The sequence below is a fragment of the Actinia tenebrosa genome, unplaced genomic scaffold (genome assembly GCF_029948245.1).
Source record: "Actinia tenebrosa isolate PJP-AT-01 unplaced genomic scaffold, QUT_ActTen_1.0 PGA_scaffold5__44_contigs__length_20552954, whole genome shotgun sequence".
Taxonomy (NCBI): domain Eukaryota; kingdom Metazoa; phylum Cnidaria; class Anthozoa; order Actiniaria; family Actiniidae; genus Actinia; species Actinia tenebrosa.
Genome location: NW_028292582.1, coordinates 8789932 through 8803028, shown reverse-complemented (window position 1 = coordinate 8803028; position 13097 = coordinate 8789932). Strand labels below are relative to the sequence as shown.

General features: G+C 36.4%; 2 protein-coding genes across 2 annotated transcripts; one reads left to right on the top strand and one right to left on the bottom strand.

Annotated features, from left to right (window-relative positions):
- Positions 1-439: 439 nt before the first annotated feature.
- LOC116296472 (uncharacterized) lies at positions 440-3063 on the bottom strand. The gene is made up of 3 exons (XM_089038371.1): positions 2905-3063; positions 2517-2727; positions 440-2085 (listed from the first exon to the last, which is right to left on the bottom strand). Exon 3 carries the CDS (start codon positions 2059-2061, stop codon positions 1678-1680), a length of 384 nt encoding a protein of 127 aa, XP_088894497.1. The 5' UTR covers positions 2062-2085; positions 2517-2727; positions 2905-3063; the 3' UTR covers positions 440-1677.
- Positions 3064-3336: 273 nt separating this feature from the next.
- On the top strand, positions 3337-11899 carry LOC116296471 (uncharacterized). The gene is made up of 13 exons (XM_031704491.2): positions 3337-3487; positions 3586-3656; positions 4011-4144; positions 4947-5062; positions 5323-5428; positions 6182-6239; positions 7033-7112; positions 7486-7550; positions 7878-7959; positions 8244-8357; positions 8759-9095; positions 9715-9755; positions 10500-11899. Exons 1-13 carry the CDS (start codon positions 3429-3431, stop codon positions 10590-10592), a joined length of 1356 nt encoding a protein of 451 aa, XP_031560351.2. The 5' UTR covers positions 3337-3428; the 3' UTR covers positions 10593-11899.
- Positions 11900-13097: the final 1198 nt, after the last annotated feature.

Here is a 13097-nt window from a genome sequence, read left to right as displayed (position 1 = left end):
TGAGAGCACTTGTGCTCTCATGAAACAGATTTGTCAAATAAACCAGCAAATAAACGTGTTATAATTGCTCATGAGGGTATTGAGATTTTGGAATGCACTAGAAATAAGTTATCATCATCATCACCACCATGTATCATCATAATCATCATCATCCTTATCATGCATCATCATTCTCATAATGTATCAACACTATCGTTATCATCCTCCTCAACATTATCATCCTAATCATCATTATCATAACCATCATAATTATCTATTCTGCTATTAGGTAACAGAGAAATGATACTGAAGGGAATGACACGTTCTGTACTATTTGTGACTTCAATAAAAATATGTATATTTATGAATATTTCCAATGAGAACTTTCTATAATAAAACCAGTTTTTTAATATTGGGAATGGCATTCACAGAGAAGGTGGAGTGCAAATCAAGGTATGTCTTGCCCAAACAAAATTCATTTTATTCTGATATTGGAATATAGTTCACATTTAAATATATTTTTCCATCTTAAACTTTTCTAATGCTGCCTTAAAATCCTCAAACTTTGAAACTTTTTCTTTTGTGTCAAAGTCATCATAACCAGCAAACAAAAGAAAATATCTTTGAAAGAAAAATTCTAACTATCTATATGGTACTGGCTGGATTTGTTAACTGTATTAGTTATGTTTCAAAATGTGCTTCTTGTTGTTCTGTTCAATTTAAATTGCTGTGCTTATATTTTTTGGTGATCAATAAAGAAATAACATGCAGCATGATTGCATACTGGAATCAAAATATGGCATTATTAGCAACTACAGTAGTATAGTGCACTCATCTAGAATTGAGAAGAGATAACTAGCTAAAAACTAGTGTGAGCTGCGTCGGTGTTTCTAATGAAACAGTAATGATAAAAAGGTAAATTATACACCGTGAAAAGATGAAAAAACTTACTGACGTTTCGGACGCTAGTCCTTTGTTGGAGTAGTATTGAATATTTGGTTTTTGTATTATATCCTAAACTATCAAGACCTCTGCCATTTCATCTGCCTCAACATAGTCTTGATAATTTACATGTAATAAATACAGTATGAGTGGTCGTGTTGTATCAGATATAACATATGTATCAGATACAACATGGACACGAATACTGTAGATTGCTTGTCAAACGTCTAAATTAGTTCCTTTGTGTTTCACTAAAATTTTCAACATTAAAGTGAATTTGGCCAAGAAAATCCAACTTTAAGTTTATGCAAATGAACACAATTTTGTATCAGATTTACAACACTCTTCACAGTCGTGATTTCTGTTGTGTTTTCCTCATTAATTATTCATGAGTTTGACAATATCATTTACTTCTGCAAAGAACGTGCATGATATGGAAAAAGACCAGGCCCGATATTAGACTGTATCAGCACTTTTCATCTGCTAGTGTTCGGATATGATTGCAGAATTAAATGATAAACAACTTATCAGTTGGCTATAAGCATATGATAAGGCTGTGCATTCTTACTCATTACTCATCACCTACAGGCTCTCCAAAATACTCTGTAACTCGTAGAAATACACACTTGTATCAGATGCAATACATCAAGCCAACTGATAACCTCTATATATCAGGTTCAAACTCATCCAATAATATCATTGTCTCATTTCCAGAAGAAAACCAAATATAATTATATTCACAAACATACTTTTGCACTAGACTTTAGCCTGCATCAAGAGACGATTAATAACACTTCTAAATGTTGCTGGTGGTTGTGCTCCGGAGAATCCAGGTTGCCTTGCAGAACCTTCACCTTTTAAAGACAAAACAAAGTATGGGACTCCGTGTACTCCTTGCTGATAGGCACCATCAACTTCTTGCTTTATCTTTGAGATGACATCGGGGTTTTCCATGTGTTTCATAGCTGAAGAAGAATCAAGGCCTGTTTCTGTGGCAATGTCCATAAGGATATCAGCTTTGTTGATGTCATCACCTTTTTCGAAGTATCTCTTGAAGATTGTTTCTATGACAGCATCTTGTTTGCCGACCGATTGAGCATAATCCACTAGGCAATGTGATTTTAAGGTGTTTGTTATCATTCGTTGGGGGTTAAAAGTAATTCCCTATAAGATATTAACCACATTAGATTCAACATTGAGATAGCTGTGCTCTCACTTAAATCAAATCCAGAGGTTGTTTCAGGGTTCTATCTGTAAGTTAGCCATGCCCTGACTTAGATCAGCCCAGAGGTTAATTGTTTCAGGGTTTGATCTGTGAGTTAGCCATGCCCTGACTTAGATCAGCCCAGAGGTTGTTTCAGGGTTTGATCTGTGAGTTAGCTGTGCCCTGACTTAGATCAGCCCAGAGGTCGTTTCATTTTCAATCTTTTAAAACAGATCTGCCCAGAGGTCGTTTCAGGGTTTGCTCTTTAAGGTAACTAGCCCTAACTTAAATCAGCTCAGGGTTGTTTCATACACTGTGGTTTGATGAGATTGATGGTTTTTTGTTTGTTTTGTTTTTGAGTTTATAACATGAAAAATATTCATAAACTTACAAAAGCAGCTCCAGCCTGTGAGAGGGGACCAGAATGTGAGAGAGCTCCTTGTGCTGCTGAAGGCCCATACTTCTTACTAAGGTAATCTAGCAGAGGGATGCCATCTTCAGGAGTGTTAGGGTTGAGGAAGAAAGGCTTCCAATTTACCTCAAAATTTACATCCTTGAAAGACTTTATAGCCTCCTCCAGATTACGCTTTCCCACATAACACCTGCAATAATAACATACAATGAACACAACTCATGAAAAAAGCTTGACTAAGAAAATAATAATTAGCACTTTAAAAAAATCAATGAAAATTTGCTCACAAATTGTGCAAAATTCATCGTATTTTATAGCAAAATTTCTGGACGATCTAATCGTGATCTAAAGATATAATTGTGCGTACCAGGGTCAGATGTTGTCCGATATCACATCTACCACAACTGAAGGCTTTTCTTGGCTCATTTTAAGGTTTAATTTGGATTCTATAGCTGACTGAATGTGCAAAACAACACCAAAACACTGAGTAATCTGTAAATGTCTGCTTGAAACTAATCGTATTGAATCCGTACATGTTTCGGTCAGCTTTCGACCTATACTCGAGCTTAAGCGAAGTTTCTTCGGTAGGCATTCGTACTTTACGATATAGCACGAGAGAAGCACGAAGCGTTTTACAGCATTTCGAGAATCTTCCGAAATAAATCCGACTTTTTAACGACGGCCCCAGTCCCACTCAAACAATCAAACAGCCGGAAATACAAATATTGTCACCATAGTAACGGCGGCGAAAAATATAGGTTGAGTCACGTGACTAACAGTAATAGAACAAGATGGCGAAATAAAGAAAAGACTACAAAATTTTACTCTACAACGATCATATTTATATTCACGATTTGAAGTCTTCTTAGATAACTTTTTAAAGCGAGAACAATGTTTAGTCTAATGGCAAACTGTTTTACTTGGATAAAGCGGCGAAAGGAACCGATAAAGTGAGTTTTTAAGCCCGTTTTCATGTGTAACTTGGCAGCTTTACTCGACACTTGTTTTCGATACGATTGTCATCGTTGTTCTTGTTGTCTTCTGACAGGAAAGTCACTTTATTAATGGTTGGATTGGATAATGCTGGGAAGACTTCAACAGTAGCTGATTTAAAAGGAGGTTGGTGTCATTAAAATAATTTGTAATTGACTGTCAAGGTTATGTTATTGAGATTATTTTTAAGCTTACTTGTACAAGTTTAAGCGATTATTTAGCTTTTTCCTCGATTGCCGTAAACTAATCTTTTCTTATCATTACTCGGAAACTAGTTTGGGAATCAGTTCTTTAGGTAGTATTTCTCCCTGAATCTTGGACGAATATAAATTAATTTAATGTGTGTGGGGAGAAGTGGGGGGGGGGGGGGGGGGGGGGGGAGGTTTTTCATTTTTAGTTATTCCCCCTCAAGTCTACAAGAATATATAATTTTTCCCTCAATTGATACCAAATCTAATTACATAATTTTTTTTATTCCAGACTCACTAGATGGTATTACTCCTACAGTTGGGTTCTTGTCGTCTTCATTTTCTTTATACAGATTTAATGTTACATTATTTGATCTTGGTGGGGGATCAAGAATACGAGCTATATGGAAAAATTACTTTTCAGAGGTAAGTGTAAAATTTAGTCAAATACTGCTGAATTCCTTGATTACAGACTCATTTGCTCAGGGTAACCTCATTCCAACATTAAAATATTCACAAATATTGATGGTACACTGTAAAATAAAGAATGCACAACTTCAACCATACCCCATTTTACAGTTCCATTCAGTGACCATGAATAATAGTTGCAAGCCAAGCTTGGAGTTGTCACACATGATAGTATAGATAAAAAGTGTAGTTATGCTATTTGAGGAAACTACAGCCTTGACTTGGAACTATTATTCATGGTCACTGGAAATTAGAGTATTCAAACACTTATATGGACCTTCAATGTAACACATGAATATTCTACACAAAATAAAATAAATAATAAATAAATCACTTTTTATTTAAGTGTCTAGTCGTTCTAGCGCTTTCGCACTAATTGGGGACACTTTTCACTCACACGCACTACCACTACATTTAATATTCTATGCACACAACGCTCAACTCACATGTTGATTTTTATGGAGGGAGGAAACCGGAGAACCTGGAGAAAACCCTCGTAGCATAGGAGAGAACAATACATCAAACAAACTCAATTCACATGTGGCGACCGCAGGGCTCGAACCAGCAACCCGACCCATTGGACTCACAGCGGTGAAAGACGACGCGTTAGCCGCGAATGCCACCCATGCTACCCATAAAAAGGGAGGTAAACCTTGAGCAACAGAGAACTCCAAACTGGAGTACTGCTTGTACAGTAATTGCATTTTTTAAACAGTTTGTACATATTATATTCACATGTTTTGAATTGTTTTCATTTCAGGTGTATGGTATAGTTTTTGTTGTAGATGCTAGTGATCGACAACGATTAGATGAATGTAGAGATGCCTTACATGAAACAGTCAACAATTCCAAAATATGTGGAAAGCCATTATTAATGTAAGTAATTACTACTATGGTGTACGAACATGTACCACCATAGACCTTTTTTGTGACAACAACAGATGCATTCTGGTCTTGCTTGGGTACAAACATATTCCGTTCATCATGCCTTATATGGTGATGATCATCCCCCAAGCTAGACCAGAATGCACCTTGTTTGGCTTTTACTCAGATAACGAGTACATTGTGATCTAGCCTAGGTAGAAATTCAAATTCACTCTTTCAATTTTCAATATTTTGTGTTGTTGTATTCTTAGACTTGCAAATAAACAAGACATTACAGGTGCTATGGATGATAATGAGATCTATCATTGTCTAGACCTTGGTGCACTAATCGCTAGGAATAAATGCCCCTGTCAAGTGGTAAGTAACAAGATGTCTAATATTTAGAAGCTGTGTAGGGACTCCCTCAAAATAGACCTTATTCGTCTTGGTGCAATGTCAATTGCATTTCAGGCACGGTGCCATTCTCTTGAGAAAAAGATCCTTTGTTTGAGTTGTATCAATATTCATTTGTCACCTCATGTGCAACTGAGCGCAATCCTTAAACAAAGAAATGATACTCTAGGGAATGACATGTGGTCTGAAATGGGAAAATGTAATTGTGCCAAGAGTTTTTATTAAATGATCTTCTTTGACACAAGATAGGCCGTTTTGCATTTTACTAAAATACTTCTATCATGAATTTTCCTTTTTTATTCAAATTTGTATTTCCTCTTTGAATAATAATAAGACAATTGGTGCAAATTAATTCTGAACACAAGAAAGCGCAGGGGCGGATCCAGGGGAGGGGCGCAGGTGTTGAGCACCCCTCCCTGGTTACACTTTGTGCTCCTACTTCAAAGATAACCAATTTTGTTTTTTGCCTTTGATTCTAAGGGGTGCACCCCTCCCTGGGTTAACGTTGTGCGCAGCACCCCTCCCTGAACAAAATCCTGGATCCGCCCCTGAAGTGTGCAAGGGATTCTGCTAGTTGTAGTAAATGATGCTACGATGCAAGTGACCAATTGAAATCACACATATTGCTTTGAGTAATAAGTTAGTAAATCATGAAGGAAGAGCTAACATCTTCCTCTCTTTCATTGTCATAATATTTCTATCTCTTCCTTTATTTAGTTTTCATGTACTGCTGTTCTGGGGCAAGGAAATAAAATTGATAGACAAATAAAGAAAGGTAAAAAAAGTCAAGTCAGCAAACGCTCAGAATATTTTTTAGTACATATTAACACATATTATATCTGAAAGCCAGACCATTTAAGATTAAACTGTTTCGCTAGGAGCAAATGTTGTTGAATTTTCTATTGGATTTGGCAATTCTATCCCCCACATTAACAAGCAGTGACGTCATAGTGAAATAGGGCAATTTGGCCAGTGATCACTCAAAGTAGCCTTATACTTGTACAGTAGATAAATAGAGGATATTACATGGGCGAGCGGAGATACGAAATTTACCTTCGAGTGTTGAAAAGCCCTCTCACAAGTGAGCGCAGCGAACGAGTGAGAGATTTTCAACACGAGAAGATAAATTTCGTATCTCCAAGCGACCATGTAATATTCTGTTTATTATATAATTATCAATGAAGTATGTTTTGGCTTTTTCAGGCAATTCTTTCCGTGCATTTTTGAATAGCCATCGCAATGGTGTTATTTTCACACGTGAAAATAACATGTTATTTTCACGTGTGAAGATATCAATTTTTCGAAATAGAGAAAAATAGATATTTCATTGGTAATTATATAATAATACAATTTAATCTTCTGTTTTTGGCACATGACTGGTGAAGTGTTGTGAGACCTTGCTTTTCACACGGTTACCATGTCAGTCTTATGCATGAAGTCTTCTTCTTTCCTTCCTCCCTTCTGTATTCCTTTCTCTCCTTCCATATTTATTTATTTCCTTCCTTTCTTCCTTTGATGTATTTATTTCTTGTACTAGACACTAAAATGTTTTCAAATCGTCATTCTAGGTTTTCACTGGTTACTGTCAGAAGTATCAAGAAATTTTACGCACCTTTCACAGCGGGTTGAGCGAGACTCGGCAGAACAGGTACTTACAGTACAATAATTGATACATGTATGTTAGTGAATTATCAATATATAGAACTGGATACAGAAGGAGAGTACATAAAATAAATATTTTATTGCTCATACTTAATAGCTTTAGCACTGAAAGATATTTTTTTTAAATTTTAATTTAAAAGATTAAATAAGAAAAAAAAAATGTTAGTTTTTAATTTTTTTTAATTGTACAACTGTACTTTCCTATTATAATTCCAGAAGCATTCCAAAGTTAATCTTATGACTTATTTCAACAACTTCTAAAAATGTCATTACTAAAGTATAATACACTCTATGCATCATACACTGTAGTCTTCATGTTACTCTTTATATTTTGACTATTTTTGGCCCTTATTTTCCAGAACCGAATTCTTGCTGAACAGAGAAAACAGAAATTCGAAAGGGTGAAAAAGGAAAGAGAAGCTCGGTAAGTACATATTAATATTCAATTTAATATCTATTTGTACATATATTTCTTTGTAAGAAGATTATAAAGAGAATATGCAACCATTTTTTTCATTGGTCTGCCTGATTAGCAAGTAAAGCACTTGTGCCAAACTAGAAAACTTGACACAGTAATCAAATATATACAAATTGATAATAATAATAATTATTATTATTATTTAACTTAGCTTTATTTATGTAAGTATTATCTCAATTAGCATGTTGAGAATTTCAAGCCATTTGAAAGGTCATCCTAACTCAATACTCTAAATGCATAAATCTAATATACTAGTTTTTTGTCCCTGCACAGTGAAAAAGCAGAGAGGGAGGCAGCAGAGAAAGCTGCTAAAGAAGGTGAAGAGTCTGATGATGATGATTTAGTGGTTGGAAAGGTTTGTAATACCAAATAAATCCCTTATTCGTGCTAATCCACATAGGACATTGATGGCATGTGAAAAGCGCAAGATCCAGGAATTTTAGAAGGGGGTGACTATTACAAAGGTTTTACCAGGAATTCCAGGAAAAGGGGGGCTACTGTTTTAACGATATACTTAGAAATTTGAGAAAAAGGGGGCTGACTAGTCAGGGGATAAAAAAGTTTGTATTGAATATTTTATAACAGACTTAAATATTCTTCTTAATCATTATAATAATATGATTATCGATTATTATCCAGAATTCTAAAAGTCCATCGTCAGAACCCAGTACACCTGTTAAGGAAAAGAAGAAAAGTAAAAGCAAGAAGAAAACTGTAACAGGAGAAAGATCTCCAGAAACCACACCCATAAACGTAAGTAATAGACCCATTGAAGCACATGGGAATTCAGCTCAGTTTGGAGGACGTAAACATACTATAGGTTTCAAATTCTCATGAGATTTAAATTCTTTTGTTTTTCCCCCTCCAAATTGAGCTCCTTTGACGTCACATGCAAGGGGTCTGGGTATTGAGACAGAAATACTTTAATGGGAATTAAGAGTGTTGTAGTGGTTAGTTTACTCACCTGTCACCTCGCAGGGGTCTCAGGTTCTATTCCCGGACTCAACAATTCAGTTTATGTAAGAAGAGTTTCTCAACTAGGTCTCTCCCTTCATTCAAGGGTTGTCCTCTAGTATTCCCTTCCTACACAAAACCTATGGTGCAAAAATTTTTATAATATTTTTTGTAATAAATCTATGTTATCTCACTTCCAGGACACCTCAGTGGAAGATACTAGTGGTCCACCCCGCAGACTAAGACCACTAGGAGACTTAGAAGACAGAGTACAACACAGAGCAAAACTAGAACCTCTAGATGCTTCACAACAGAGTCTAAATGAAGATTCTGAAAAGAAAAAGAAAAAGAAGAAAAAGAAAAAAAGAAAATCAAATAAGACAGCTCCTATTGACGATGACCCAGATGGGACAGAGCCATCATTGCCATCGGCATTAGCTTGGGGTACACCACCAAGTACTCTGAATGGATTTCCAGCAAGTGCTAATGGTACTTCTCCAAGGCGACTTGAACCACTTGCGCATACTTTATTTCCAGGTACAGATTTATTATCATATTCTTGTGCTATCATCTTGTGTTGTTACAGGCATGATTACACGGAGCAATTTTCTTTGCAACTTCTCTCCCAATGGCATTGCGACATAAGTTGCATGTAGCATTGCAGCGTGTTACCAACACTGAAATTTGAAAAATATGTTGAGTGACAAGTTGCAGCAGTCGTTGAGAAAAGTTAAATTTGTTTCTACTTTTGGCAATGATTGAGTTTCTGTTGCACTGTGTAAACACTCTTGCTTACGCCTTTAATATATAATATTTTACGTTGAAAAAAGTGAGAGATTTCTCAGTCCGAACCAGAGGTGCATGGCTAAAGCACCCAACACAAGATTGAATTGTAATTTAGAAGTTCATTTTTGCGAAGGGTGGAAAACCGGAGAAACCAGAGAAAACCCTCAAAGCACAGAAGAGAACCAACTAGCAACTCTACTGACATATGATACCAAGCCCAGGAATCTAACATCGAAACCAGGGTGCATTAGTGAGAGGCAGTGTATTTTTCTTGGTAGAAAGGCTTGTCTTGTGACTTTTCCTCTTTTTAGTGTTTTTGGACATATGATTGAATAGATTTGTCATTAAATAAGTCTCTGTTGATTTCCAGATTCACGGTTGGCAGGTTCTACCATACCAGAACATGACGAGGTAAATTATAATATGTATAGTAGCAATATCTACTGACATGTATTACAGTATATCAGCACTGCTTCTTGAAGGATTCAAAGCCCTGCTAGTGTACACTTACTTGATTTGGGTTCGCTTGAGTAACTTGGTATAGATATTTTCTGATAAATACAATGTGATGGGGATGATGGTGATGGTGGTGATGATGGTAATGATGGTAATGATGGTAATGATGGTGATAACGATGATGGTGATAATGATGATGAGGGTGATGATGGTGATGGTGATGATGGTGGTGATGATGGTGATGCATGATGATGATGATGATGATACATAATGAGAATAACGATGATGGATGATGATGGTGATAATGATGATGAGGGTGATGATGGTGATGGTGATGATGGTGGTGATGATGATGGTGATGGATGATGGTGATGATGATACATGATGAGGATAACGATGATGGATGATGATGACGATGATGGAAATTGATGATGATACAATGGAATGGATGATGACTTTGGTAAACGACAATAATGGATGTTGATTGCAATAATGATAGATGATAAATAGATACGATGATGACGGATGATGGATTATGTTGCAGAAAAGGATGGTGATGATCAATAGTTTATTATGCACTCATTTTATGACGTAATGATCAGCTGAAAGATCCCAGTATCCTGTATATATTTCCTGCTGCTTACTATACCATGCTATTTTAGTGACATTTATTAACAATTTCAAATAATATTCTAATAGGAAACCGTAGGTCAACGACTTGCACCAATCAGAAGTAACAAGTCCTGGACAAGAAATCGACTCAACAGTGAAGACCATGATATCATGACGTAGTTACGACCAGGAAATAAGGGGTTTTACGGCGGAGCACATCGACTAAAGTTTTCCTCTTGGGAAATGAAATCTTTTATCTTAAAAATATATTACAGTTGTTCCTGCCCCTTAAGAAAGCTGCCGTGATTGGTTGATGCGCGTGGGTTATGAGCACGCAGCACGCGTACACAGTTCAGTCTATAGACCCTTGCATTCCACGTCAAAGTAACTCAATTTGGGTGACAAAGCAAAATAATTTCAATCTTCTGAGAATTGGAAACCTATTGTTTTGCCCTACAAATTGAGCTGTATTCCGACGTGCTGCAAGGGTTCTATTTCCCCGTTCGTATCCAAAACAACGTCTATTCTAATTTTATTTCATAAAAGAAATAAAAAACTTACTTCGGTGATGTCTAAATATCACAGTTTTCGTTGCTACGCTTGATTGAGACAACAGTCCAGACAGGTAAAAGAGACAATAAATTCGCCGTCAATCAAATTAATTATTCGGTACCTTTGCATACTTTGATTGGCGGTAGTTATCGCCTGATTTCCATGTCGCGAGTGTTGGCTCGATCAGCGCGTAGCAATGAAAAAAGCGTAGAAAGTCCTTGCACTTTTTAAGCGAAATAGTTCCATCGTTCATTAGTGCTGTGCCTTACTAGAAAGCAGTCATCTTCAACTTTTATCCTAGCCTGCGTTGCCGGCGGTCTGCGGGGGGTTTTTTTTCGCCGCAGACCGCCGGCAACGCAGGCTACTTTTATCCTGACTTAGAGAGTCGAGTAATTAATTGAAATGCCTTTGGTGTCTTATGAAGAGGACGTTCGTTTGATGGTCTTATCTTATTACGACTACAATGCTTGGAGTATCATCTTTGATGTGAAAACAGGCCCGGCATTTGCTCTGAAAACTACCAAAAGAAAGCGCGCAAGGGATTATGGTAGTTGTAGTATATAACCCTATCGTGCAAACGACCTACTTGATAACTTCATTCTAACTTTTAGTTTTTACGAAGATAAATCACTGAAAACTACAAAAAGAAACGCGCAAGGGATGATGGTAGTTGTAGTATATAATCCTATCATGCAAACGACCTATTGGATAACATCATCCTAACTTTTAGTTTTTAAAAATATAAATTTCAGAAGTTTATATTTATGTGAATAATGTATATTAGAAATAACATTTGTATAAAGAAATTATTAATATTTATCTTTAAGATGCTGTAAATTAAAGCGGTATGCAAGCACTGGTCGAATCATCAATCAGTTCTAGCATCTTCGACGAGGAATCTTTCAAAATATGAGAAAATATATAAAAGTCAAAAAAAAAAATGCGTTCTGTTCTTTTTCAGTATAACTTTGCAACAACAACAACATCAAAAAACAAAAAAAAAAACAAAAAAACAAAAAAAAGAGAAAAAATTCCTTGCCATGGCCCTAGTAAAATAAATGGAAAATGCAAGTTGTGCGAGCTTATGTTACAAGCAGAAGAAGCTTAGCTCGTACTATCTCTATTCTTTCTTGTGATGCACTCCTCGAAAGAGAAATCGATGCGTATAACAGCGCCTTTATACTGACTTCGGAAAACAGCACAGACAGAGAGGAACCAACAATTCTCGCGACTTCGACGCGCTAGCTTTTTTCAGTAGTAATGTTGCACTCGCTAAGTAGAGCTGTCACGAGATTGGCCAAAACGAACAAACAATAGTTTTCATTGTCGACTCGTTCTATTGTGTTGTTTATATTGTTTTTCGTTCTATTGTATTCATGTTTAATAGATCTTCTTAGAGCTGCGGCCCTTTATTCACTTGCACATGCTTTGCTCGTGACTCTTGCTCTACTCCCTGTAGAGTGATTAATGTTGTGTGTAACCTCTGGTTTATTCAACTTTGGTTAGAGTGCACGCACTAAAAACCGTGAACATTAAATAGTACTAATTAGTACTATTTCATACAGAATCCTTTGTTTTCTATTTTTTTAGTTATCACTATTTAGTGCTAAAAATTAGTATTTGTTTCACGGATTTAGTGAGAGCACTCTATTGGTTTCAATACTTCAATTACTTGGTTCAGTAGAACATTGCAGGTTCATAAACGTATAACTATAAACTATTTTCAAAAACCACTCTGACAGCGCCAAGATCCCCAACTGCCCCCAACGCGCGCATGGCTCTGTTCTTAAGTACGCCGCAACCTCTCTCTTCCAAATCCCGGTAGCCCAGTTACATACGCAAGCGAACGGAATCCACAGCTTGTGACAAGTGAGTTGAGCGCAGCTAGCAAAACAGTGAATGTCAAGATGAACAGAAAACAAATAAACCTTGTGTTTGTTGAAAGCATCAAGAGTTTATTGAGTGAATAACTTCAGTATATTTTCAGTACATACAGGGTAATGCTCTTCTTTGTCATAATTGTGCAAATACCTTAGAGTCTAAGGCCCGGTCTAAGGTATTCGCACTATTATGACAAAGAAGAGCATTGATTAGCGATTAAGAGAGGCTGTCCGTAAATATCGACTATTGTCG

What these genes read in the sequence shown, in the direction of transcription:
- LOC116296472 (XM_089038371.1), bottom strand. Translation starts at nt 2,061, where the DNA reads ATGATAACAAACACCTTAAAATCACATTGCCTAGTGGATTATGCTCAA.
- LOC116296471 (XM_031704491.2), top strand. Translation starts at nt 3,429, where the DNA reads ATGTTTAGTCTAATGGCAAACTGTTTTACTTGGATAAAGCGGCGAAAG. An exon ending in AGTAGCTGATTTAAAAGGAG is followed by an intron (nt 3,657 to 4,010) that starts GTTGGTGTCATT and finishes TTTTTATTCCAG; the next exon opens with ACTCACTAGATGGTATTACT. An exon ending in AGCGAGACTCGGCAGAACAG is followed by an intron (nt 7,113 to 7,485) that starts GTACTTACAGTA and finishes CTTATTTTCCAG; the next exon opens with AACCGAATTCTTGCTGAACA.